This window comes from Leuciscus leuciscus (assembly GCF_965113295.1).
Source record: "Leuciscus leuciscus genome assembly, chromosome: 4".
Taxonomy (NCBI): domain Eukaryota; kingdom Metazoa; phylum Chordata; class Actinopteri; order Cypriniformes; family Leuciscidae; genus Leuciscus; species Leuciscus leuciscus.
In genome coordinates, this window is record NC_138728.1 from 15,270,609 (window position 1) to 15,296,043 (window position 25,435).

Genomic DNA, 25,435 nt, shown 5'->3' on the forward strand with positions numbered 1-25,435 from the left:
CAAATGTCAATTTTCAATATATTTATTGAAAATCTTCAACAGCCTCTAAATGACTAACATTAGATGTATCAGCAGTTTCTCACATAGTTCATGTTTTCAGAACATGCACACTATAAAATGTACAAAGTCACTTTTCTTCATTTTAATATGTATTGAGTAACAGTGTTACGAGTATTTGAAAACGATGTAAAACCTGGTAGATTATTCATTAAGTGTAGTTCATATCAAATATACACTATAAGCAGGATAAAATGGCAGTCTATAGCGCAGAGTGTGTCAAGAGTACTTCCATCCTTCTCTGACTCTTAAAAGAGATATTTTTTTCCTCTCTGTTGATAAAACTGTTTAGACCCTCAACATAATAATGCATTGTTTCAAACAAACAACAGGGACTTGAAGTTACCTGTGCAATTAAAGACTAGAAGCACAAAGACCTTTTCTAAATGTTAAAAATGATGAGATTATAAAATTGGATTTGGCAGGTTATACAGCATTTAATTTGAAACTATTTTCTGATGCTATAGTCCATAGTATTTGTTTTACAGTATGGTTATCAGTAGTTTGCACTCTCACAGTATTAATCATATAGACCAAAAAGGTTTTTTTGTACAAATTCATACAAACATCACTATTAGCATTGAAAAGAAGTTCTGAAACACTTTTTTTGTTTTGTTTTACAATTACAAATTTGTTTATCAATAATCAAAAAACTTTTGTACAAAATCTGCCTAAGCTTCTGGCAATCGGTGGCACTTCTTAAACCTTTACAAGGATATTGACTTCAGAATCCATCTCTTTGGAGAACTTACCTGACAAACCAACAAGCACCCCTACAAAATGAAACATTTGGCACAGTTCTGGTCCACAAAACATTTTCCTGTATGTCTACATAGAGCAAATGTGTTTTGACACCTTGGCAAACAGACTCACCAAATCACCTGAGCTGCACATTACTTGCCCATCACTTCACTGAAACTCTTTTGGCATCATCATATTACATCATTCGGTTGTGTCTGAAAGTAAAGGTCTCCCCCTAGAGGTCAATAGTCTCACTGCAGACGCTAAGAGCATCAATCTCTCTGCACACACTGATAAATTCTTCTTGGACAGACTGGTCAAACTCTGATTGCTGGTCCAGACTCTCCTCTGACTTTAATGTTCTGTAGGGTCTCTGTAAGCTTCCCCCTTGGTGGCTGGAACCCCCACTGAGGGTAGAGGGTGGTGGATGGTGTCCTTCTGGACTAGAGCACAAAATCAGAGATAAGCCACCCAGAGACTGTCTGTAGAGGGAACAGGAACTGGAGCTGCCTCTCCAGTGCTCTGGAGATGAGCAGCAAGTGGAAGATGACAGTGAGGGAGATGGAGATGGAGGAAAACCCAGTGATGGACCATCTGGTTGGGCTTGAGAAGGAAGGGGAAATTGGGGTAGCACTTCCACACATGAAGATGTTCGGTATAAGCCTGGATCAGGAGTAAGGGTGTCTCTCAGGGTTTGGGCACCACTGGAGTTGGTCTCTCTACCATTCAGGGAGCGGTCACTAGAGCTGAAGGGTCGTAAGGGGCTGAAAATACTCATGGGAAATAGAGACTCACTAAACAGTGCCTCATCAATGCTTCGACGCAGATTTATGGGTGATGGAGGGCGCAGGTCCGCTGTGGAGTCGCTGGTACAGGATGAACCCACAGAAGGGGCACCAGTGTTGGGCAAGTCCAGGTCAAGGTCACGATAGGCCAATGCTCGATTGCTATGGTATAAAAGGTCAAGGCCATTCAAGCTGCTGAGACGGTCATCCACCAATGTGTACAAGGGTAGGCACTCTGTCTCTCCGTGCCCAATTGGATCGCAGATGGCCAGCTTCTCCTGTTGGGATAGAGTCCACTGGTAGCTCCCAGGAATGATAGGTGACTTTGCCGTAAGAAGATCTTTCCAGCAACTGCCTGGTTGGGGAAGATGATCAGAACAGTAGACTGGTTGAGCAACTACCAGAACCAGTGTGAGGCAAACCACTGCTTCACACACTCGGCAGCTGAATTGGAAAGTCCACCACGGCCAAGGCCGAAAGGACTCAGCACTTCCAGCAATGCCGAGAGCATGCAGCATGGCATAGAGTTGCAGGCCTGCACAAGCCAGAGAGAAGACAGCAGAGAGTAGCACTGCAGCTGCTGCCCGGTTCCAATCTCGGCTTTCAGCAAATGGGCAGCGGTTGTAGCGTTCAGCTGGTGTCGGTGATGTGTTGTTCAGATGATAAATATGCTTGGAGTCAGCACGAACGTAGCAGTAGAACACAAAATATGCAGCTGATAGGAAAGCTGCCAGAGCCACAAAGGCACCTCTAGAGATCAAGGACAGAAACAGGTAGACCTGCTGGTCAACATGGAGTAATGCAACAGGGCCAAAGGCAGCAGCAAAGTGCAGAAACACCAAGCAGGCCAGGAAACAAGGTCTTTGAAAGGCGGAATAGGATAGCTGCATACGAGAGCGCATTGACAGGAGCAGGAATACTAGGCCAAAGGCAGCAGTTATGCAGGGGAATGGTGCCTCGTAAAGTAACAACGAGGCCTCTGTGGATGCCATGTGGTCCTGGTATCCGTACGAATCATACAATAGGGCAAAGGCCCTAGTGCAGCCAGCGGCCATCAGGCAGAGACTGACCAGAGCAAAGTAGCCACAGCCTGATGGGTATTGTAGGGGCAGGCACAGAAGGTTCAGGGTGGAGGCCAAAGCGACTAGACAGAACACAGTGCCCAGGCCGTAAATGTGTGCTTCCCATGCTGAACCCCATGCTGCCAGGGCACTGTTCCAATCAGAATACAGTGCCACAAACATAGGTGGGGCTGGAAACAGGATTGGACTCTGAGAGAGGTTGGTGGAAACAGTGGTTGTGCTGTCATTTTTGCTGATGTTGCTCAGGACAGCGGTGGGCCAAGTGTCACTTGAACTACAGATTCCAGAACGTTCCGCGTTGCAGTCGGGGAGCGCAGATTCTTGAGTCTGGTCTGTGAGCCAATCTTCAGACGTAGTGGTGGGCATTTCTGAAATGAAGAGCATACGTATTGTATTATTAGTAACAGAAGATGTGAAGATGTGTAAAGGCATATGTGTAAAGCATGTTTTTTGATATAGTTTCTTCAAAGTGTCAATATTAGTGTCATGCAAGTGTTCTTCTTTTAAGTGGTGATATCATAATGTCTTTATTCCTTTAGTTTTTTTTAGTTTTTTTCTAGGGTTCACTTATAAATGTCTAAAACTCTTATCTCAACAGAATGAGGAAAACTTGATTCCCCATGATATGACCAATTTAAATGTAAAAGCTGAATGTAAAGCTAGCTACATAAATCACATAAATAAACAAAGAAAATAATCTGTAGAAAAACGGAAAAGCTACTGGTAATTTCTTTTAACCCTGAAACACAATGCAATGCGGAATTCAAAATTTGGATAAAACACCTGTGGAGAAAATTCCTTCGTTCATTGGGCCCTATTTTTACGGAGATACAAAATGGGTATTCCAGCACAGACAACCAAGGCAGTCATTACTGTCACCAAAATCTCTGACAACCTATGATTTGTTTTTCTGTGATAGACATCGCCACTAGAGGACATTTCTGAGGTGTCTGCCCAGCTAAGCATGTTTCATAGTGGAAAACCATGGTTTAGCTGTTTAGATTGCCAAATCTGGGAAACTCCACATCTAATGTTTTTTTGAACATATTAAAGGTAACAGCTCTCAATATGATATTTCTAACGAGGAGAAAAACTATTATAAATGACAGTGGGAAAATATTTGTCTAAGTAGCAGGGATTGGTGGGTTGCCATGAAACATCTGTTGTTTGTATATAAATGTAATTGTGATTGGCTTGTTAGATTCACAGATTGCTGTGGGAGGAGGCTGCTGTTTTAGGTTTCGGATTCTGTGGCTTGGCTCTGGTGCTGAGGAGTGTTACATACATTAGTGTTTCTTAGCCTAACAGAGTTGGAACAGCATGTGAAGTTCCATGTGACAGCCATTTCCAATTCTGTAAATGCTTCCTAACGCTTACCAAACATTTTCTTTGGAAGTATGTACAAGGAATCCAAAAGCAAGTCCTCAGATGAACTAACATCAACGTACAGCATGTACACTTTATAGAAACCCACACAGGTTTGTTTGTGGCATCTAATGTGCCACTGTAAAATGTGATAAGACATTCAAAACATTTAAATCCCCCTGCACAGGAAGGATTGCCCTGCTGTGCATTTGCAACTGATGTGCAAATCCATATGAGATGGATGATATTAGCTTCCACAGCCATATCAATCCTGTGCATAACAGTGTGGAGATGTACGTCTGCTCTTAAAAGACTGACATCTAATTACACCCTTTTCAGAGCAGATGAGTCATAACTCATCTTAGCTGCCATGATCAGGCTTTCTAATATACCCTGTGAATTTACTGAAGCCCTGAGACAAAGCATGGAGGCAATTATACAAAACGGGAGCCATTTGTGTACCTGTATAAATGCGTAATAAATAACTTGATGAATAGTTGATGGCAACTTTTACTGTCAAATGAACACATTTTTCTAAACAAACCAACAGAAATCCAATACATTTAACCGTTTCAATAAGGATGCCATTATTGCCCTATCCTGATCCCTGTTTTAACAAATATGAATATTGATGAAAGACATAAGACAAAAGGCAGGCATATTTTTCTCATTGTTTCTCATTTGTAAGGTCAACCAACCACCAATACATCATGTCTGGATGTTGTTGAGTGCTGGTGAGACCCTGCCTCACATTGGGTTGCTTCTGTAGTCTTTTATATGTGGGTAGTGACAGACAATTTCCTGTTACACCCAGAACCAAATTAACTGCTTTATGACCTTCCTCCTTTTAAAAAAAGCATAGGCTTACGCAGAGACATGGGTCATTCCCAAAGATGGGTCTGGTATTTTTTGCACTAGTTTTGGCTCTCTGGCTGATGACCACCACTTTGACTAAATATACACATTGTGCCAGACAGTGGTGAGCATTGGCTTCCATTTTTATGTCAAAAACCAATCTAGTGTTTCTTCTGATGGTGGGAGTAGATAATCAAACCTAGCTGCCCTTGATTAATGGTAGCGTGTGTTTAACAGCTGCACACTGCTCATTAGATGCTTCTCTTTAATCAAAACCACCACAACACTAACCACCAAGCAGCACTCATTAGATATATAGCTTGACATCGAGATGGCTGTTTATCCTCTTACATTAAATATAGGTTACAGTCAAGTCTTCCTGTTCGCCACAAACTTTGGCTCATCGGAATACACTGACCTGATTTCTTTTCAATATAACTGTCTGAAAGGATGTTCAACTCTGTATTTTTTATGCTCTGTGTTGTTCGTTTATGAAAAATATCCATTCTTAATGTGTCTTATTGAAGCAGTATGAACAAAACAATTTCTGTGCAAATCCCACAAAGGCATTTTTGTGTAAACTGCTGAACCGAATGTGACGTACATATAAAAAGGAATTATTTACACAGAAATTTTATCTGGTTGTGTATTAATGAATAAGAGTTTATTTTGAGCTTAATGAGAGAATAATCTTAGGATAAAATAGATGCCATTAATTCAATCTCCTCTTGATATTTGTATATCCCTGGCCTCATATATAAATGTAAAATACACCACAGTTTTCTACACAGTTTAAAAGATTGCAAGTGACAGTAAATACTTTTACATTACTACAAAAAATTCATTATATTTTAAATAAATGCTGTTCTTCTGAACGGTCTTCAGAAAATCCTAAAAATTTTTTATCATGCTTTCCACAAAAATGTTAAGCATCATAACTGTTTTCAACATTGATAATCAGAAATGTTTATTGAGCACCAAATCAGCATATTAGACTGATTTCTGAAGAATCATGTGACTGGAATAATGGCTACTGAAAATTCAGCTTTTTCATCACAGCAATACATTTTATTTTTAAATATATTAAAATACAAAATAGTTATTTTAAATTGCAATCAATATTTCACAAATGTTAGTTTTCACTGTATTTTCAGTACAAATCTAATCCAATGTTTGCACAAGACTGTACAACCAGTTTTAAAATTGTAAAAATGAGGAGCCTGATTTATCCAATATATATTTTTGCTGACTGGCTAAGCGTACATTTTTATTCTTGCTTTGATAATTCATCATTTTTATCCGAAATTGTCCTTTTTGGTCACCATGAGGGAAACAGTTATTTGAAAATGTAAAAATGCAGAAAGTTTTCTGTGATGGGCATGTTTAGGTATAGGGTTAGTGTAAGGGGATAGGGGATAAAAATCATTATGTTTATGGAATGTCCCCATAAAACATGAAAATACAACGTGTGTGCGTGTTTGTATAAATTAGACTGAACAGAACGTTGAGCAAAAATAAATTAAATTGTTCTGTTTAAAAGACCAGCATTTAGCTACCAACTAGTCCAAAGTCAAACCAGTTTAGACCAGCATGGTAATTAATGTTTGACTCAGCGTGGTGGTATCTGGTTTTCTAGGCACTATCAAATGTCAATCTAACTCGAATGAGATCTGAATGGCATGAAAAACAGCTTTAGTAAGGGTCCAGCTCTCTTGATGAGAATAATTAGAGTTTGATTAACTATAGGGTGTGTGCAGTGTGTCAATCTGACATGAAGAGAAAGTGTGTGGTGGGCAGACACAGGAAGAGGGTGGCGAGAAGGTATAGCACTGATAAGAGGGATTGTTGTGGCAGGAGCTTCAAACGTCCTCCCTCTCCATTTCCTTTCGCCCTTGTGTGCCCTCCACCCTTAGGGTTTGGAAAATATTACTAGTGTATGGAAGCGAGCCAGAGTTTCAGTCCAGGAATCAATCAAAACTCAATGATCCTGATACATGCAACAATGTTGTCACAATGGATGGCACCCAGTTTGTGGATCCATCACAACAAAATGCCTCAAGAGAACACAGGCATGTAAACATAGGAGGAATTAAAGCCAAATTTCACATTATAAGCCCATGAGGGATTTGTAACAATGTTGTTATGGTCATGCATTGTAATCTGGACGACAGTTCAGCAGGAGGGGACGGGAAGCAGACCAAAGGAAAATAACTCCACTGATCCACATGGAGTTAATAGGTATTCGACTCAAATAATAGGCAGGGTCTATTGTTGACTGTTCCACCCAGGTGAGTCTATAAAGACGTCAAAATATTTAGGTTATGACTACATTTGTGGCTAGAAAAACGTTTTTACCCACAAAGTCTGTTCAGATGTGTTGTCACTCAACTAAATAGCTTTCATTTCACCAACCACTAACTTGGCCTGTAGTGTATCAATTAGCATGTTTTTGTGAACATGTATGGATTACAATGGCTGCCAATTTTGTTTCAGTCACTCTGTGAAGAGCCATTTATCTTGCCCAACAGAATTATAAACACTTTATAGAAACCCATCCCAAACAGGTTTGTTTGTGGCATCTAATGTGCCACTGTAAAATGTGATAAGACATTCAAAACATTTAAATAATAATCCATAATATTATTTATTTAATATTATTTAACAGCTGTTTTTAATAGTTTTTGTTAAAGTGAACAATAATAACACTAATGAACAAATTGGTAAAATGTCTAAATGCTTACGCTTAACTAGTTTGAGACTCCATTTATACTTCATTTTGGTCACATCACATATCCTTCATGGAGAAGGCAATCCCAGAATGCATTGTGAGTGATTGTTTTGATATAGCTTTGTCTAGGTCATCTCGGATTAAATTTATTAGTATAAATAAAAATAGTTTATTAAAAATGTAATATTCATTTATTTGTGCTAGGCATTTTTTCCGATTCCAGAAAGGTGCCCTGCTTTGTGTTTGACAGGCTGATCATTAGCTTAGCAACACGCTAACACCAATAACAACTCTATTAAAATCAGTTGCGAGTAGAATCTCCCATGTGGAGAGCTATTTGTGTGATGCACTTTTTTGCACTTCATTAGCATAGGCCTACATTGATGTGTCTTAGCTGATTGAATCAAGATGGATATTAATACCAAGTGTAAACAGGACCCGAGTCTTCCAGATTGTAAAAACAGGAACCAGCAACAAGTTTTTAAGGTTTAGGACTGTCTGATCCGATAATGACAACACATCATGTCATTGCAAGTAAGTACTCATTCAGATTTAATCTGTCCTGCCTCACTTTCAATTTCTGCCCTCTCTAATAATAGATGAGTGGACAGCAGGGTAGGATGATCCCATTCATATTGATGAGGCCTGGATACGCTGACTTAAAGAAGAGGGCAGTGAAGGAGACATGAAGGAGACAGGAAGAGCATCTGATCCACCTCCTTCCCGCAGGACATTCAATTTTCAAGTGAGACGAATATGTGCTAGATTTTGAAAACTTTTGCATCTTTACTTTGAGACACGGCAGCTGCAGTTTTGTGGGTCGGATCTCTGCGTGCAGTTTACTTTATGAGACAGCCCATAAACACACACATATTCTCGCAACCTGGTTCTTGGATCGTTGTGGCATATTTTGTCCATCTATTAATGGAATTTAGGTTAGGCTATTGAATGCAGCGGGGAGAAAGTAGGTTAGGTGCTACCGAAGAGAAGCTGGGTCTAAGATGTACCTCAAGATCAACACGGATGGTGACGTAAAATGGCACACTTAACACCATATGTTGATAGATCTGCTCTACTGAAACACGAAGTGTAACTCAACTCTCTAAGGCAGTTTAGTGGTCGGCTTGTTTGTAGGAGGCGCCAACTATGAGATAAAAGTGCTTCTATAACTAGTTCCTCCTCCCTCTGGAAGCAATTACAGGCAGGTAGCAGACGGTTGGACGAAGTGCAGTCGGCCATATCATACAAACACATGTCATTCTCCAAATCACATGGAGGAGGAGGAAGAGGTTGGTTTTACTTTTTCACTAAAGGAACCAGAATGCTAGGCTCACTTGTTACTGTGTTTGGGAAATATATCACATCCTAAAAGCTGATGTTTGCATTTTAATGTTTAAATAATTATCTCAGTATAATATGGAGAAACAAATAAGCCATTTCTAGGTTTTCCTCGGAAAAGGTAACGAAATATTTATCTGTGACTGACCAGTCAGACAGACAGAGCTACATGGGCTAAATTATTTACATTTATTTATGTTCAACCAATGGATGGCTAGTATAACACTTTAAAAAAAGAATATTACCCAAAATTAAAAATTCTGTCATAAATGTACTCCTTTAATCCTCATGTTGTACCAAAGGAAAACCCAAACATTTGAAATTCTGCAGAATATACTGATACTGTAGTTCTTTTCTATACAATTACAATGAATAGGGACTGGATCCTTTTTGAAGCTACCATAAATGTATCTTCAAAGTGGTTCATACAATTTGTACACTATATTCCAAGTCTTTTGAAGTCATATGATATAGTTTTGTGTGAGAAATAGACCAAAAGTTATTCACGGAAATACAATTTGTACACTATATTCCAAGTCTTTTGAAGTCTAATTTGATATAGTGATATAGATTATAGAGTTTATGAGACAAGTAGTGATGTCTGATTTATGAAAGAATAATTATTTTGAATCAGATTCAATTCACCAATTACTTTTAGTTAGTTCACCAATCCAGTGCGAATGATTCTTTCACAAATCAGACTGATCGAGACGCTCGATGGTGTTTTAAGCCCCCAATGGCTCCTTAGAGGCAGCTAACCCTACCCTCAACCTTAAACCTACCCATCCCCTCGCTGCCTGGAAGGCGCCATTGGGGGCATAAAACACCAAACACCGATCGAGACTTACAGTGCGATTACACTGGCGTGGAGTGAGCAGAGCAGAGTGGGTGTTTTCAGTTCATTTCTATGGAAGCCGAAAGTGTTGAAAGGTTCAGAAATGCTCAACTTTATGCAAATGACAAGTGAAAAACATGTGACGACAGTACTTGTGACGAAACTACAATTGCAAGTAGTGACGTTTGTCATGAGCGTTTAAAAACATTTTGAGTTTGAGTTTGTCGCTGCAGTGTAAACACACCATTAATGATCTGGTCTCAACGGTTAACAGCTCACTAGAGGGGACGATTATCAGTGAAAACTGGCTTAAATTAGTGGAATTTCGTGCAATGGACGTATTGACAGATACTTTTATGGTACTTTTTTCAGTCATACTGGTTTGGAATGACATGAGGTTGAGTAAATGCACAATTTTTAATTTTGTGTAAACTATTCTTTCAACAAATGAGGTTGGGCAGCTTGAATGTGGTGCTATTTACTTAGGGTGAGGTTCTCTCCAATATATTTGTGCCTTTTAAAAACTGGTTCATGTCCCAAGATGCAATCAGAGCATAATTATCACAGGTGTAGATTACATTCAGTCATGTATTTTCTCAGATCGTTTTAATTACCTTTGTTCCTGAGAGTCGTTGCGCTAGCTGATGTTGTCAGCTCATCGTGTCGCTTTTGTGTTGTCAGATCAGCACTCTTCCCCACTTCCTTATCGCCTTCCTCCGATGCAAAGCCTGCTGGGAAAACAGAGCACACGAGGCTGAGAATGTGGTGCTGAATGAAAGTTTTTATGACTGAAAGAGTGGAGAAACAAGAACATTTCCTAACCTAGTTATGTCAAGCAGATTTCTGTGGTATTCCATACTAAGCTTCAGTGGTATTGGAGTTGGCATCTCATTGTTTAATTACAATGACTTGACTTTCATGTTTCAATGTAGGCACCCCACTCCACTATGACAGAGCTTCATTATGGATCAGAAACTAAAACCTTATCTTTGTGACCAAGAAGGATTATCAAACTAATCCGAAAACTTTTCTGAGAAAAAGCTACATACACACAGAGCCGTGTGAGGCTGTGTAAGCACTTACACCTAACCAAGACTGAAAAGAGACATGGCAGATTGAGGCCAGAGTGTTTTTTTTATCTGGCCATTGGTCACTGATTCCCACAGATCCTACTGAAATACATTTTTCCATTAAGTGCCACACATAATGCTTGTCACGTTCTTTATTAATAGTCTTGGAGATGTTTACATTCCCAAATGTGTAGCTATGTAGCTGTTTGGGCATTCGTGTGTGTAGTGCAGGGGTGCCCAACCCTGCGCCTGCCGATCGACTGTCCTGCACAGTTTATCTCCAACCCTAATCAAACACACCTGAAGCAACCAATTAACGTTTTCAGGATCGCTTGAAAATTAAAGGCAGGCGTGTTTGATTAGGGTTGGAGATGAACTGTGCAGGACAGTCGATCGGCAGGAGCAGGGCTGGGTACTCCTGGTGTAGTGTATGGATGAGCAGCGTCAATGAGCCCAAATAAGTGTGTAGATTTGTGTTCACCTTATGTTTAATAATAATAATTCGTTACATTTATATAGCGCTTTTTCTGAGACCTCAAAGCGCTTTACATAGATGGGGGAATCTCCTCAACCACCACCAATGTGCAGCATCCACTTGGATGATGCGACGGCAGCCATATTGCGCCAGAACGCCCACCACACACCAGCTTACTGGTGGAGAGGAGACAGTGATGAAGCCAATCAGTATATGAGGATGATTAGGAGGCCATGATGGACAGAGGCCAAAGGGCAAATTTGGCCAGGATGTCGGGGTTATACCCCTACTCTTTTTCGAAGGACATCCTGGGATTTTTAATGACCACAGAGAGTCAGGACCTCGGTTTAACGTCTCATCCGAAGGACGGATCGTTTAGTGTAGAAAGTTTTCATTGCATATGCAGACATACACATGACCTTTAGGATGACCAGTAGACTGTTTGTGTGACTACAATCATCCCTCATTGTAACTGCAAAAAACCTGCATGATCCCGTTTTTTTGTGTATATCGTCAGGATACTCGTTTTAGGCCTGATCACAGCAGATCTTCATTCTAGTGCTGAGAGAACTGTCTCTCATTAGCATGAATAATGAGCTCTGCACCAAACCAAGTGGGGAGCCTAAACAAGGACAGTGTATGTATGTGTGTGTGATTGTGCACAGCTCTACTCATCCTCTCTTGGCAGGGGTTCAGTCAAACTAAACCATCAAGCATCACAAGGTCACCACTTGATTCCATCATTCTCTATCTAGTCTATCCACCCATCTATATGTATCCATCCATCTACCTCATTATATATACATTATCCATCCATCCATATCTTTATAATACATCTATGTTTATCTTCATCTATACATCCGTCCATTCATCCGTCCGTCTTTCCGTCCATTCATTCATCCATCTGTCTGTCTGTCTGTATGTATGTATGTATATATCTTTCCACAAGATATCATTGCACAATATCCATCCATCCATCAGCCTTGTACTCAATTACTCTCCTCTGTCTCTTCATGGGTGATTTAAAGATTCTGACTCTTTCACCAGCTGTGTTCAAATGAAGCGTCAAACGTCCCCCGTCAGTCTCTGCCAGAACCACCTATAGACCACCGATTCTCATTAGATGATGACGAATGTTCTTTCAGAGCTAGTTATTCATCTATGAAACCCTCTTTACCTTCATCTTCCTGTCTCGTTCTCCATTTTTACCCCTCCTCCAACTCCTTCCCTGGTCTATATTAATAAAGATGGAATTAGATCAGAATTTGTAATTTTGACCCCTGCACATACATCAATAAATCTCCCTCATAGGGCTGAATGTGTACGTTTGAATGACTGAGTTTGTGTTTGTCTGGGAGATTATTAACTCAATTCAGTACGTTCAAGAGAAAAAAGGCCAGTTTGAATTTCATTAAAAAAGGATCCTTGGGGGGGTGGGATTGGGAATCACAAATTTTCCTCCTTTTTTAGATTCAGTAAAGTCACACACAATCTCCACAGACAGAAATGAGTCGGTTAGTGTCTAGACGCTTTAAGAAAGCCTAATCATAGGATTAACCTTTTATGAAATGACAGTGATGCAAATACTGCATTATCATCATACTGCAATAGTGCATTGTTCGAGAGTGTTTTAGTAACACAAGCTGTGCATACAGCTTACCCAAAACACAGTCAAAAATGTACTACATTGCTTTTCAGCAGTGTTGCCGTGACAACGATCACATTGTAACCAGTCTGTGAGCCGTAACCTTGACAACTGTTTAGTTTATGATCTGATCTGCTCCTGACATAACCAAAGACCTTTTTAGACAAGTCATTTCACTCAGCGGCCATCTTTGAAACGCCTCTCTGGCATGCAAGTGCAGCTCCTATCTCTTTGAATGGGGAAACATCAAATTCTCCAAAACTGTTCACCAAGCTTACGATTAAATTTCATGTTTGAAATTACCAATGAAATCTGACAACAACTGCCTCAAATTTTGTTTCAACACGCTCAAATCATGACAGAAAATGAAAAATTGCAGGCTGGATCAAGCTAATGCACATGCGCAGTGGAAGAGCGGGTCTGACTGTTTCTATAGGAACCGGAGCGGCAGCTGCAGTGACACGATGACTTTACCAATCGCCGATTGGCTCTTATTTAGAAGGCGGGACTTATTCCACCATGTTGAGCATTGCAAACAATACGAGTGACGAGTCTTTTGTTATTCTATAGTCTTTGAGATTACTAGCATGTTACCTCAGAATTAAGTGATGTAATCAAATGTTGATTCTATTGACCGAACAAGAATGTCATATTCATCAGGTCCAGACAGCAGTCACATGTTTGCACTGCCATCTGAATGACCCATGACCTGAAAGATCTGTATTGCTTTTATGTTTGATTATGAGTAACTAATAAGCATTTAAGAAATGATGAGAAAAAGATTTGTTAGTGTAGAGGAGGTGAGTTGAGGTGAGGTGAGGTCACCACACAACAGCACAGGGTTGTTTTTGCAGTAGGATGGAGAGAAGAAAAAGGGAAACAGGATCAGAGGAAGAATCCTCTAGCAGGCTTCTTATCTATGGAAAGCAGTCAAATCTCACAAAAGGAAATTTCAAGATCAGTTCCATCTTAAAACTTCATATTTCACCCCCCCCCCAAAAAAACCCCCACAATTTTCAAAATAATATATATATATAAAAAATTGTACAGTCTTTTAGTAAGCCTTTGTTTATGAGTATTTTCATGGCACATATTTTACAATCAAACTCTCATTATTGTAATTGGGCTAAAATATAATTGTTCATAACTGTAATTCAGTAATTATCCAATTTTTATTTTAATTCATATAAATATAATTAACTAAAATGTTTACTTACAATTTACTTTACAAATGCAAATCGCAAGTAATAAAATGACAGTTTTTTTCTGTATTACTGTAGTAATAAAAATTTGATTTTTCACATTATGAAGGGTAATACATATACAAACAAAAAATAGGTTTCCCCATTTCTTTAATGCAAATTTTTTTCTTTTGATTGTGGGGTGACATATGACCCAGACAGTGTTTGTGAGATTCAGCCTTGTTTCCTCAAGTCTCAACACGAACACGCCTTTCTTTACTGCTCTCCTTTTTCCCAGACTCCCCTCCTCCTCTCAGGTCCAGTGTGGTAATTGACCTTGCTCTCAGCTCCAGTGTGTTTTTGAGGTGGGGGATAAGCAATTTGTGGCTGCATGCACCTCCAGAAGACAAGGTGACCGAAACATTGGTCAATAATATGCTGTTTTTCTTTTTCTCTCTCTCTCTCTCTCTCTCTCTCTCTCTCTCTCTCTCTCTCTCTCTCTCTCTCTCTCTCACTCACACACACACACACACACACACACACACACACACACACACACACACACACACACACACACACACACACACACACACACACACACACACACACACACACACACACACACACACACACACACACACACACACACACACACACACACACACACCAGGGCTGGACTGGGACAAAAAATCGGCCCGGGCATTTTGGCCCAGACTGGCCCACTATATGATCATAAACACAACCCATCTTTGCACGCCCTTAATTATATGCATACCAACTCCTATTCCTTAAAACCACTAATGCCATGTCATGAGTGAGTATAGGAACGAGTGAAAATTTGACATTTATTAAATTAATACAGTTGAACTATACTCCACAGTGATGAATCCTAAAACAAGCTATAAGCTGCAATGGCATAGCAATACCAGTGTTTCTCACAGGATTTTTGGTAAAACTGTGGTGGGTGGACCTTGGTTCTTCTAGGGGGGTTCGGGGGCATGCCCCCACGTGAGAACATTTTGTGCATTTTAATGTTAAATTCATCAATCTGGTGCACTTTGAGAGTTCAAAATTAAAATCTCCAACCCATATTCAGTGTGCAAATTAAACGAAAAATTCAAACCTCTTTTAGTTACAGTGTCTATTTACATTACACCTACTACATAATAATAGTTATAATATTAATCCAGTGACAGTAATAGCCATATTTTGTAAAACAAATGCACTAAAAAATAAAGGAAACTTTCATAATTAGTTTTGTACAGATTTCTATACTTGAAAGAGATAAGCACATGCTCTTTTATTTTGACGCAAACTGCATCAAGCTTTTATTTTGGCGGAAAACATTGTTTACAAACGCCTCTCATTAAATTTCTAGTGAATTGCGGTAATCGTCTTTATATACTGTCTATGTAATCGTCAACTATGCAATGTGGAAATAATCTGTAACTGGGTTATGGGTTCCTACACTCGATCATGACATAGCTTAAGTGTTTTGAAAGTAGTTCTGCTTACCGCAGGCTCTACACTTTCTCATCTCTCTCCTGATCCTCCTCACTATCATCATCATCACAGGAGCTGATGAAGGGCAGAAAACATATATTTTGACACATTTTACTGTGTCTGCTTTAAGGGCCTGGTTCAATTTTTTCACGCTATTTCTCTGCACAATCCTTGCGTTTCTTCTCCATCTCGCAGACTACTTTGACAGATACAACTGAAACTGCTGCACGCGCGCTCACTAGTTTAAAGTTGTGATTGGGCCAGCCCAGTGTCAATCAAGAAAAGAACCAATGGGCCGCTGATCTACGTGTTTCATGGGCTGGTCTGTCAGAAAAAAATAAATAACACTGACTTTTTTTGACCACTGACTGCATTACACCGGCACAAACCCAGCGCCGCCAATTAAGCAAAACAAAACAAAACAAAACGAATGGGCCGCCGATGTACAAATTTTATGGGCCGTTAAAAAAAAAAAAAAAAAAAAAAAAAAAAAAATTATGTATGAGTATGAGATGTATCGGCCCAAAAAGCACGTCGGCCCACCGGGCAAATGCCCGGTATGCCCGATGGCCAGTCCAGCCCTGACACACACACACACACAAATGGAAATTCTGGCCTGAAATCTAAAGTTCAGGATGTGCTTTGCCAATAAATAAATAAATAAATAATTCAATAAATAAATAATCAATAAATTAATTAAACTTATTTTATAATCAACCCTCAAATATCTAAAACAGAGTTGTATAAACATTTAAATTGCACATAAGGCAGTTTTTATATCAACTTTTTAATAACAGAATGATTTCTTCAAAACAAATTTTGTTGGTGAAATATAAACCATTTCGGCCCAAAAACCGAAGGGGGTTTAGAGGGTTCATGTTTATGTAAAAATCCTATTTGGCGAAGTTGTTAAAATTGTTCAAATTACACTTTAAAAAGTGCCACAATACTGAAATGTTGCAGTAGAAGAATCAATTTAATCTCATTTACATCTGCCAAATGTTTACTAACTGGCTAAAAAATGTCAATCTCCAGTGCTTAATACAATATGGACAATGCAAAATAAAGTACAAGTATTGAAGAAAATGCCAAATTGATTCCATCAGCGAAACTACAGTATTTAACCTTTGATACAAACAAAACTGCAGGCATGTACCCAAGAGTTGCAGAAAGCCAATAACTCTCAGAGAGATGTGGATAGTAGCAGATCCTCTCTGCATTTCCTGTCTCCACCATCTGAAAAGATTCTACAAGTTTGGATTGAAAGGAAAAGAACAGAAAGGCATGGAAAAACATGTCTCTGGGAGCCAGGAGAGGTTGAAAGAAAACATAAGACTGAAGGACTAAATGAGACTTATGGCTGGAAAAGAAAGAGAGATGCCCAGTAAACGTCATGAGGCCTATTACTGAAAGAGGACGGATAGAGTAAATTGAGAAAAGGAGACTAAATGTTGAGAGAGGCATGCTCAGCATCCATGAACAGGCGGTGCGGAAAAACATCGTCCCCGAGGATTCACTGGCTCTGCTGACTCTGCCATCGGAATACTGATTACATACCGCCCAACTGGCTGCTTCTCCAGTGCAAATCCCATGCTCACTGTACATACACACACACACACACACACACACACACACACACACACACACACACACACACACACACACACACACACACACACACACACACACACACACACACACACACCTTCCCCGCTCCTTTAGCAGATATCAAACAGAGCCATGTCAATACTGGTTAGCATGCGTAGCCACTTCACATACACCACAGCTAGGTGCCTGGTACACTATTTACAAGGATATCTGGAGAGTTCTTGTGTGCAATCACCTCTATATTGATTTGTCTGGCTGGCACCTTGATCTTACAGGTTTAGATTTTTTTGGATCAAAATGTCAAAAGTCTTTGTGAAAAGTCTCTCCAGTGGGATATACACTCAACGCTTGACCTTAAATGATGCAAATGTTCGTAATGGAAATACTAACATATAGCTTACTGCACACTGCCTAGAGTTTAAATTTAAATGTGTAATAGTATGTGCATCATGCAACAACATTACAATATATGTTAACAAACTTTCAAACAGCAGTATGCTACAATACGTTGCTGTCATTGCTGCTTTGGACGGTTAATCCAGTTTTATGTAAAAAACGTCTTAACTTTAAGCAGTTGGTCACAGTATACAGTAAATGTAGCAGGTCACAGTTCCTTTATACATAACATTTGCATACTGTACACTATTGTACATATATATTTATTGTACACACGCATATTTGTGTACAATTTAGATTTTAAATATTTATTTAGATTATTTTCAAGACTTATATTTTCATTTTCCCTTAAATTCTCATTACTGCAAGTTATTTTCATAACTGTAACAATGATTGTCTGAAAAATTAATTTTAATTTTGCATTATAGTGATAAGAATGATTTGCACTACATCTTATCTATTTAAAAAAAAAATGTATTCACAAAATTGCCTTCATTTCTGTCATGTGGCGACATAGGACTCCCTATATAGCACAGTACATAGTTGTATAAGCAGTATGCTATTCCAAACACAACCCATGTGTCCTATGCAGAAGCAAAGCTCTCAGGCTCACTACATATACAGAAATCAGCAGTAATGGAGTGGTTCCTGCTCTTACTATCAGATGAAAGTCATTCTTCTCACTATTTATGCATGTTTCAAGGACTCAGGGGCTATTAATCAATTAATCAGACTCATTGATTTCACTGCTAACCCTTCACTGGTAATCAATGAAGGCTTCGCAACTCATTAAATACACATTTTCAGCTTAAATAGAGGTAAAACAATGAAACAAAGAAACAAATGTAATACACTCATGCCTGCTCAGGAGAGGTTAAATTCTGTCATCATTTTTGATAACTAAGTCAAAATCTTAGATCATATGCTTGGGTTGTAAGCAAACAGAGAAGTTAGGGTTGCCTTACCTCCTGCTGGCAGGGTGGGAGTGGGATCTGGGCCAAAACTTTGCACTCTTTCCCCTTCTGTTGGGCCTGTGGTCTGCTCTACCCATGTAAATCCCTCCAGAGCCTTGCTAGTTGGTTTAAAAGGCGTCCATTCTGGATCCGAGGCCTTGTTTGTTGTCCCCAATGTGTTTAGTTTAGTGCTGACAGTGGTCAGAGGTACAGTAGATACTTCAGGCTTGGGGTCTGCTTGTGGAATGAAATTTGTGGTTTGAAATGAAGCTGTCGTTAGTTCTGGTGTTGTTGACAGAGTGTCTGTGGGTATGGTTTGGCCACTGTAAGTGTTCATGGTTTCCGTAATCTTTCTCAGTGTTGCAGTCAGAGTGGTGCTGGTACTGGTACTTTGATCAGTGGATACAGTGGATGTTTGTAATTCTGGTTTAGTTATCTGGGGAGATGTCGTTTGTGGGGTTTTCGCTGTGCTTTGGCCATTATTGGGGGGCCAGAGGTCAAGATCATAGCTTTGATCGAGCTTAGAGGGAGGTTTAGTCCCGTCTAATCGGGGTTTGTTCCTGAGTAAGTCATTTGTTGGCAGTTTTTCTGATTTTAAAGGCAGCAGAGTGCCTATCTGAATGGTGCTGCTTTGAAGTTCCTCAATTGTGGTTGCGGTCGGCTGGTATTTTGGGCTGGTTAAGCCCTCCGAATTCAGAGTATAGTCTTGTGTGGTTGCTTCTGGAAGTGTTGGGCTCACCTTTGTCGTGGCAGACCCTTTAGTCTGACTGAAAATATTAAATGATCCCAAACTGAGTGATGGAATATTCCTAAAAAGGCCCCAACCTTTGGAGTCTGCCTTGGTTTGGGTTGTCGGTTTTGGCCCATACCCGCCGAAAAACCCATTGATAGAAGTGATGAGAGAGAAGACCACAAGAGTCCCACGCAGAAGCAGCATTCTGCCCCTCTAATGTCGTGCTGGGCCACTGCTCACATGGTGTCTGACTTTCCGAGGAATGCCCACCGGATGCACTGGGCTTCTGCAGCAAATAATCTAAAGTAGAGACACAAAAAACACTGATATCCTTACTTCAAGTAAGTTATACTACACGTTCTTCCATTGCACCTGTACGCGAACCCATTTAAGTTTAAGCCTTTGAGTTGAGTAGTTTCATACCCAACCTCACTTCTTCCTACTGTCACAGAGGTGGCCTCAACTCTCCATTGACAGAGCAATTATAGAGGCAGGGCTCTTTAAGAATACTAATAGAAGACTAGAGGTCTCTTTGTGGCAGTGTATATATGGGGGCGGTGTAGGACGTATAGAGGCCCAGTTTCTTTGTGGAGCTGTGGGCTAATTTTGGAGTATAAAGCTGATGGCCTGTAGCCTCAGTGAGAGGAGTTGAATTTGATGAAATTTCTCTCGGAGTGAGATTTGGACTTTCTTTCTTTCTTTGCAGCCCCCGCGTTCCTCTTTCTCGCTCTCTCACATGCTCACTTTCTCTCCCCCTCACGCAATTGATTTGTTCTCGAAAATGCAATAAAACTCTCTACTCTCCCACTGGGAATAACATCGGTTGTTTTTGGTCAGTAAATAGCAGGATAAGTATTTTGAAATTCCCTTTCATTTCCTTTCTTTCTGTAACCCAATTGTGTCTTATCCATCTCTCAGTGCCCTCTGTATCGCAGAAATAGCCTCCCTAAGAGTCTTTTTTAAAGACAGAACCCCTTCTCAGCTTAATGAGGTTTGCTTACTAATACTAGATTAAATCAGCTAACTGGCTCTGGGCTAATGGGTTTAAAAGAGATTGATGGATTGCAGATTTGTCTTTCAGAAAGCGCAAAAATCTGCCACGAACGAAAGATGCACATTGACCTGTGTGATAGTTTATGGATTATTAGTTCCTGGGTAACTGAACAATTAAGAGTCGATATGCATCTAATCGACCCTTTCATATAAGTTTAATAGCTGCAAAAAAATTATAAAATAAAATAAAATAAAATAACAGCAAATTTACATGAAACATGAAAACATTACATAAAGATTAGGAGATTAATAAGCCTGTAAAGGGTGTTGTATTTTGTTATACAAGTACATACAAAAAAATATTACCCACCCCAAACTTTTGAAACTTTTGGTAATGTCATATGCTCACCACAGCAGATATTTTGGGGGAAAAAATACAATAAAACAGCAATACAATAATACAGTAATATTATTACAATTAAAATACCTTTTGTAATGTAACATTTTATTTATTCCTGCAATTGCAAAGCGGAATTGTCAGCCACAGTCTTCAATGTCACATGATCCTTCAGAAATCATACTAATATGCTGCTCTGCAGCCCAAGATTTTTTTTTTATTATCACAGTCAAACATAATTGCGCTGCCTAATGTTTTTGTGGGAACTGGGATGCTTTTTTTCAGGAATCTTCAATTGAAAGTTCAAAAGAACAGTGCTTATTTTTTTGTAACAATGTACAAGTTTTACTGTCACTTATGATCAATTTAATGCATCTTTGCTGAACATATGCATTAATTTCTTTGGAAAAAACATGCTGAAAACATCAGGTGACATTGCTTCACTATGGAAATGGAAGGTCAACACATTGCACAGTACCCAGTATAATATATTCTGGTTGTACATGTACACAGCATTTTTTACTGACACTATTTCTGGCATACAGTATTTTTTTTTTTTTTTTACTAACGTAACACTCCACAGGGGGCGCTGTTGAAGCCTGGCTGATTCATAGTCATTATTGTCATCACTAGTCAGACTGTTTACTCATTACCACACACCACCTGCTTTTAGCGAAGAAGTCCTGTCTTCGGGCCTGTCGCTAGCAAGGTGAAAGGTGGTGATGATTCTAGGGGCCCTGGCATTAGGGGGGCCCTGTGATTTTAACCATTAAAAGCTGTATTACTATCAAAAAATGTATCGGACACTATAGCTTTCTCTGCCCTCGCCTTTGTCTTTCACACCTTCTGAAACGTTTAATTTCGGAAGAACAGTTTCGCCAGTGCTAAATGCCTCAGTAAGTCATACCCCACAGGAGCTTGTTAAACACCACAAACGCTGCTGTGTGCATGTGTCAGAGTCTGTGCCAAACAGAACACCTAAATGACTGTATAGCATGGCGCTTTACTATTAGGCCTCTTTCTCTGTCTCTATCCATTTCTCTCACTCTCCTTTCCCTCTTTCATTGTCATTTTGTTCCACAGTGCGTGGCAAAGAAAGGGCTTGCCAGAGCAGGATGTAATCACTCAAGCAGAAAAAGGGAAAAAGCGAGTGCTCAAGAGCTACTCCTGATTTAACACTACACATTTAGTCCTCGTCTGAAATCTTTCCCTTGTTGAGTTATTTTATTTTAGGGAATATATTTCACCATAGAGTGTCTGTAACCCACAATTAATTCTTACACTTATAATCATCATAAAACATATTACAATTATCATCCAATCTATCATCATTTACATTTTTACTCAGTGGTTATCGAATGGTTTTGTTTCAAGGTTTTGCAATGGAAGTAGTGGCCTAACATAAGACCAAAAGTGCTTATTAAAATGTTAGCAGTTTCAAAATCTTAGCAGCATGTTCGTGTTGGCAATATATATATTTTTTGATCATACCTATATACAATGATATGGTTAGGTGCATTTTATATTGTGTTTTCAGCATTATATCTCCCAGCTTTCTGCAACCCTGTCAGAATGGACCTAAATTCACCAGTTGAGAACCACTGATCAAAATAACGTTGCGCGTCACAATCTATCATAACTTAACCAATCACCAAAATGGTGATTCCACTTAATCAGAAGATGATCTTAATTAAACTATCAGGGGACTGAGAGAAGGTTAGAAGTGTCCTTCTCTCAATATACGTGTGGTCTAGCGCTAAAGGAGGTATAGCGCTGAGGACCTTCTTAAGTGGTGACAGATCGACTAGTCATGGTATCAATTATTTTAACAGGCCTCTAGACGTGCATGACGGCTCTGGGAATCATTGGCTCACGCCTTCATGAAACCAAAAGATTTATTCACCAAGCCTCTCTGGTTCTTATCTTATAGACATTGTGGGGGAGGGGATATTTATGACCTGCAGCCATAAAAAAAACACACACACACAGATGCCCATAAAGGGGTTTTCCTTTAAACACAGTCTAAAGATTTTTAGAGACAGCAAAAGCCATTAGCCTATAACCTTAACCTCAAATTAACCCAACCATGAACCAGAGCAGCCATGGTCTGGTGCATCATGATCTAGTCCCAAACTACAAAGTCTAAGGATGTTTAAGGCTGGTTTACCAGAGACTACAAAGTATTTTAGTAGTAAAATAGCTTAACTCCTTAGGGTTCTTGACTCAATTTTAAAGAACCCTTCATACCAAAAAGGTTATATGTAAGGAGAAATGTCTTACATTATTGCATAATACTTTGTTTAATGCGTTATTTAAAATTTTCTAGTGAGAAAGTATGTTATGCACGAGCTGCTTAATTCATAACATTGAATTAAAACTAAATCCATAAAAGGATCCAATGATCGGAAGAGCCCCCCTAAATCACCTCAATAAACTGGTTTGGGTGTTGAATGTGCTGTTATTTTACATAATGTTTCTCCTTCCATTCCCTCACTCTGCGAAACACTGGGCTCAATACTGTTGACTCCATGTACACAATCATTTTCCACATCAACGGCTCTCTGCGTCCTTATAGTTGTCAGTCACCACAGTGTTCATTAACGGAGTGTTATCAAGTTTCAAGCCTGAATGGATCAATCCATTTATGTTTAGTCTATATGTGCATGTATATTGATGAATTATAAGTCCTGATTATAGTTTTTTGCTCCCAGCCATCCACCATCACTGCTGGTTGTTGTATTTTATCCCCTGCTCACAATATCACTATACACACTCAAAATACATAGTTAAATTTGTCTATCATTCAAATTATTTAAGATGTTTTTATACGTGCAAATCAGTGTGGTCCGAACAACCTGTTGACATTTGTGACAGTTAACTCCTTGGCAATTTCACTGTAATTTCCAAATGTTGCAAATGTTTTTCACTGCTTTCTGTCTTGGCACACACATAATGCTGCTCATCAGGAGTCAATTACACTTGGCTGCGAAAAACATGATAAATGACCTGTCACGTTAATGTTTTCGTGGGCTTTTTTTCTTAAAGCATCCGGATCACCTGATTATCTTAAAACGCACAGGCTGCTATGCTGGCTGCCTTCGCCATGGTTACCAGAGGAGCAGAATGCGTCTGAAACGCAGAGCTCTTCCCACACAGCACATATGTGAATGTGTGAAGAGGTCTGAGATGCTACACAACCATCCGTTTAGCATGACCAAGAGCATGAGCTGTGGTTATAGAGCAAATACAGATGTTTATGGACCTGACACACACATTTCTGGCTGATGTTGTCACATTTTATACACCTAAATCAGGATTTACAGCCAACTGCAGTGAGGCTGTAGCTTCTATAATGAAATATTTAATGAAAGATGAAGGACAGAAGGAGAAACTTACCTTTCTCCCTGAGGAGAAGAGGAAAACAGAGAATCCAGAACAGCCACCAGCACTCCACTGCAGGAGAGAGAGATATCTGTCTCTCTGTGCGTGTGGGAGAGAAATCGTTTTTGGTCACACACTCTCCCTCCCTCTTTCTCTCTCCTCCCCTCTCTCGCTGCATCAGTAGTCTAGTGTAGGATTCAGATGCACAATATCTGGTCACACCTCGCTGAGCAGATTGTTAAAGAGCAGAGAGCAAGCACTGTACAGCAGGCAACCGTCAAGGAATTAAGCATCCTGCACAGAAGAAAAACACACATGCTCAAAAACACACTGTGAATACATAAATGCACATGCGCCATAGCGTATACATACAAATATGTAGCATTGAAGCATGCACAACAATTAGACAAGATACATACAAGAATTAAAAAGCAGAACGTACACAAGAATTAGAAATATTGCAATATTTAATAATATTTTAACATACATTTTATTTAAAATGTATTAATATATTTATGTTTAATTATACAGTTTTATACATATTTTGAATGAATTGTTAACTGAACTTTTAACCTAAAACGTGTCAAAAAACTGAATTTGTAGAAACTCTGTCTCTGACGATCATAACAAAACATTGCAGCACACAAACATTAACATGCCACGCTTCGGAGTTGACTTTTGCCACACATCGGCTTCTTGTCAATAGAATGTCTTATCTCTGATCCCAGTCAAAGATAGCCAATAATAATCCATTCACAATGTTCCTCCTGGGAGAGGGAGCATTCTGGGATATGACTGCATCTCTGATCCCAAGGAATTCTCCAAATTTAGAAACAATCAGAATTGTCCCATCCCAGGGAAACATAATTTCCTGATGGAAAGCCCAACTTTGTCAAATTGGATGGAGCCAGTAAGTCTCATTGCCAGTTTGACCACACACACACACACACACACACACACACACACACACACACACACACACACACACACACCTATTTTTACCATTTCACTTTTGCTCCAGATCAGTACATCTCATGAGATCAGGCACCAAAGGTAATGTTTTTGAGGACAGGATGTTTTAATAAGGTTAAAGGAGTAGTTCCCTTTAAAATGAAAATTAGCCCATGATTTACTCACCCTCAAGCCATCATAGGTGTAAATGACTTTCTTCTTTCAGACGAATACAATCTGAGTTATATTAATAAACACCCTGACACTTCTGAGCTTTATAATGGCAGTGCATTGCCACCATCAGTTTGAAGCTAAAAAAAAAAGTGCAAAAGTGCATCCATACATAATTTTTTCTTAAATTCA

At 39.4% G+C, this 25,435-nt stretch overlaps 1 protein-coding gene across 2 annotated transcripts; it reads right to left on the reverse strand.

Moving 5' to 3' along the window:
• Positions 1 to 6: 6 nt before the first annotated feature.
• On the reverse strand, positions 7 to 24,269 carry prrt4b (proline rich transmembrane protein 4b). 2 transcript variants are annotated; one of them, XM_082167794.1, is made up of 4 exons: positions 24,137 to 24,269; positions 18,630 to 19,650; positions 10,401 to 10,514; positions 7 to 3,033 (listed from the first exon to the last, which is right to left on the reverse strand). In XM_082167794.1, exons 2-4 carry the CDS (start codon positions 19,552 to 19,554, stop codon positions 1,034 to 1,036), a joined length of 3,039 nt encoding a protein of 1,012 aa, XP_082023920.1. In that variant the 5' UTR covers positions 19,555 to 19,650; positions 24,137 to 24,269; the 3' UTR covers positions 7 to 1,033. The 2 variants fall into 2 exon arrangements, with proteins under 2 accessions (XP_082023920.1, XP_082023919.1); XM_082167793.1 differs by having other exon boundaries at positions 10,401 to 10,517.
• Between the last annotated feature and the right edge of the window lie 1,166 nt (positions 24,270 to 25,435).

What these genes read in the sequence shown, in the direction of transcription:
- prrt4b (XM_082167793.1), bottom strand. Translation starts at nt 19,554, where the DNA reads ATGCTGCTTCTGCGTGGGACTCTTGTGGTCTTCTCTCTCATCACTTCT. An exon ending in TCCCACCCTGCCAGCAGGAG is followed by an intron (nt 10,518 to 18,629) that starts GTAAGGCAACCC and finishes CTGTTTTCCCAG; the next exon opens with CAGGCTTTGCATCGGAGGAA. An exon ending in AACGACTCTCAGGAACAAAG is followed by an intron (nt 3,034 to 10,400) that starts GTAATTAAAACG and finishes TCTTCATTTCAG; the next exon opens with AAATGCCCACCACTACGTCT.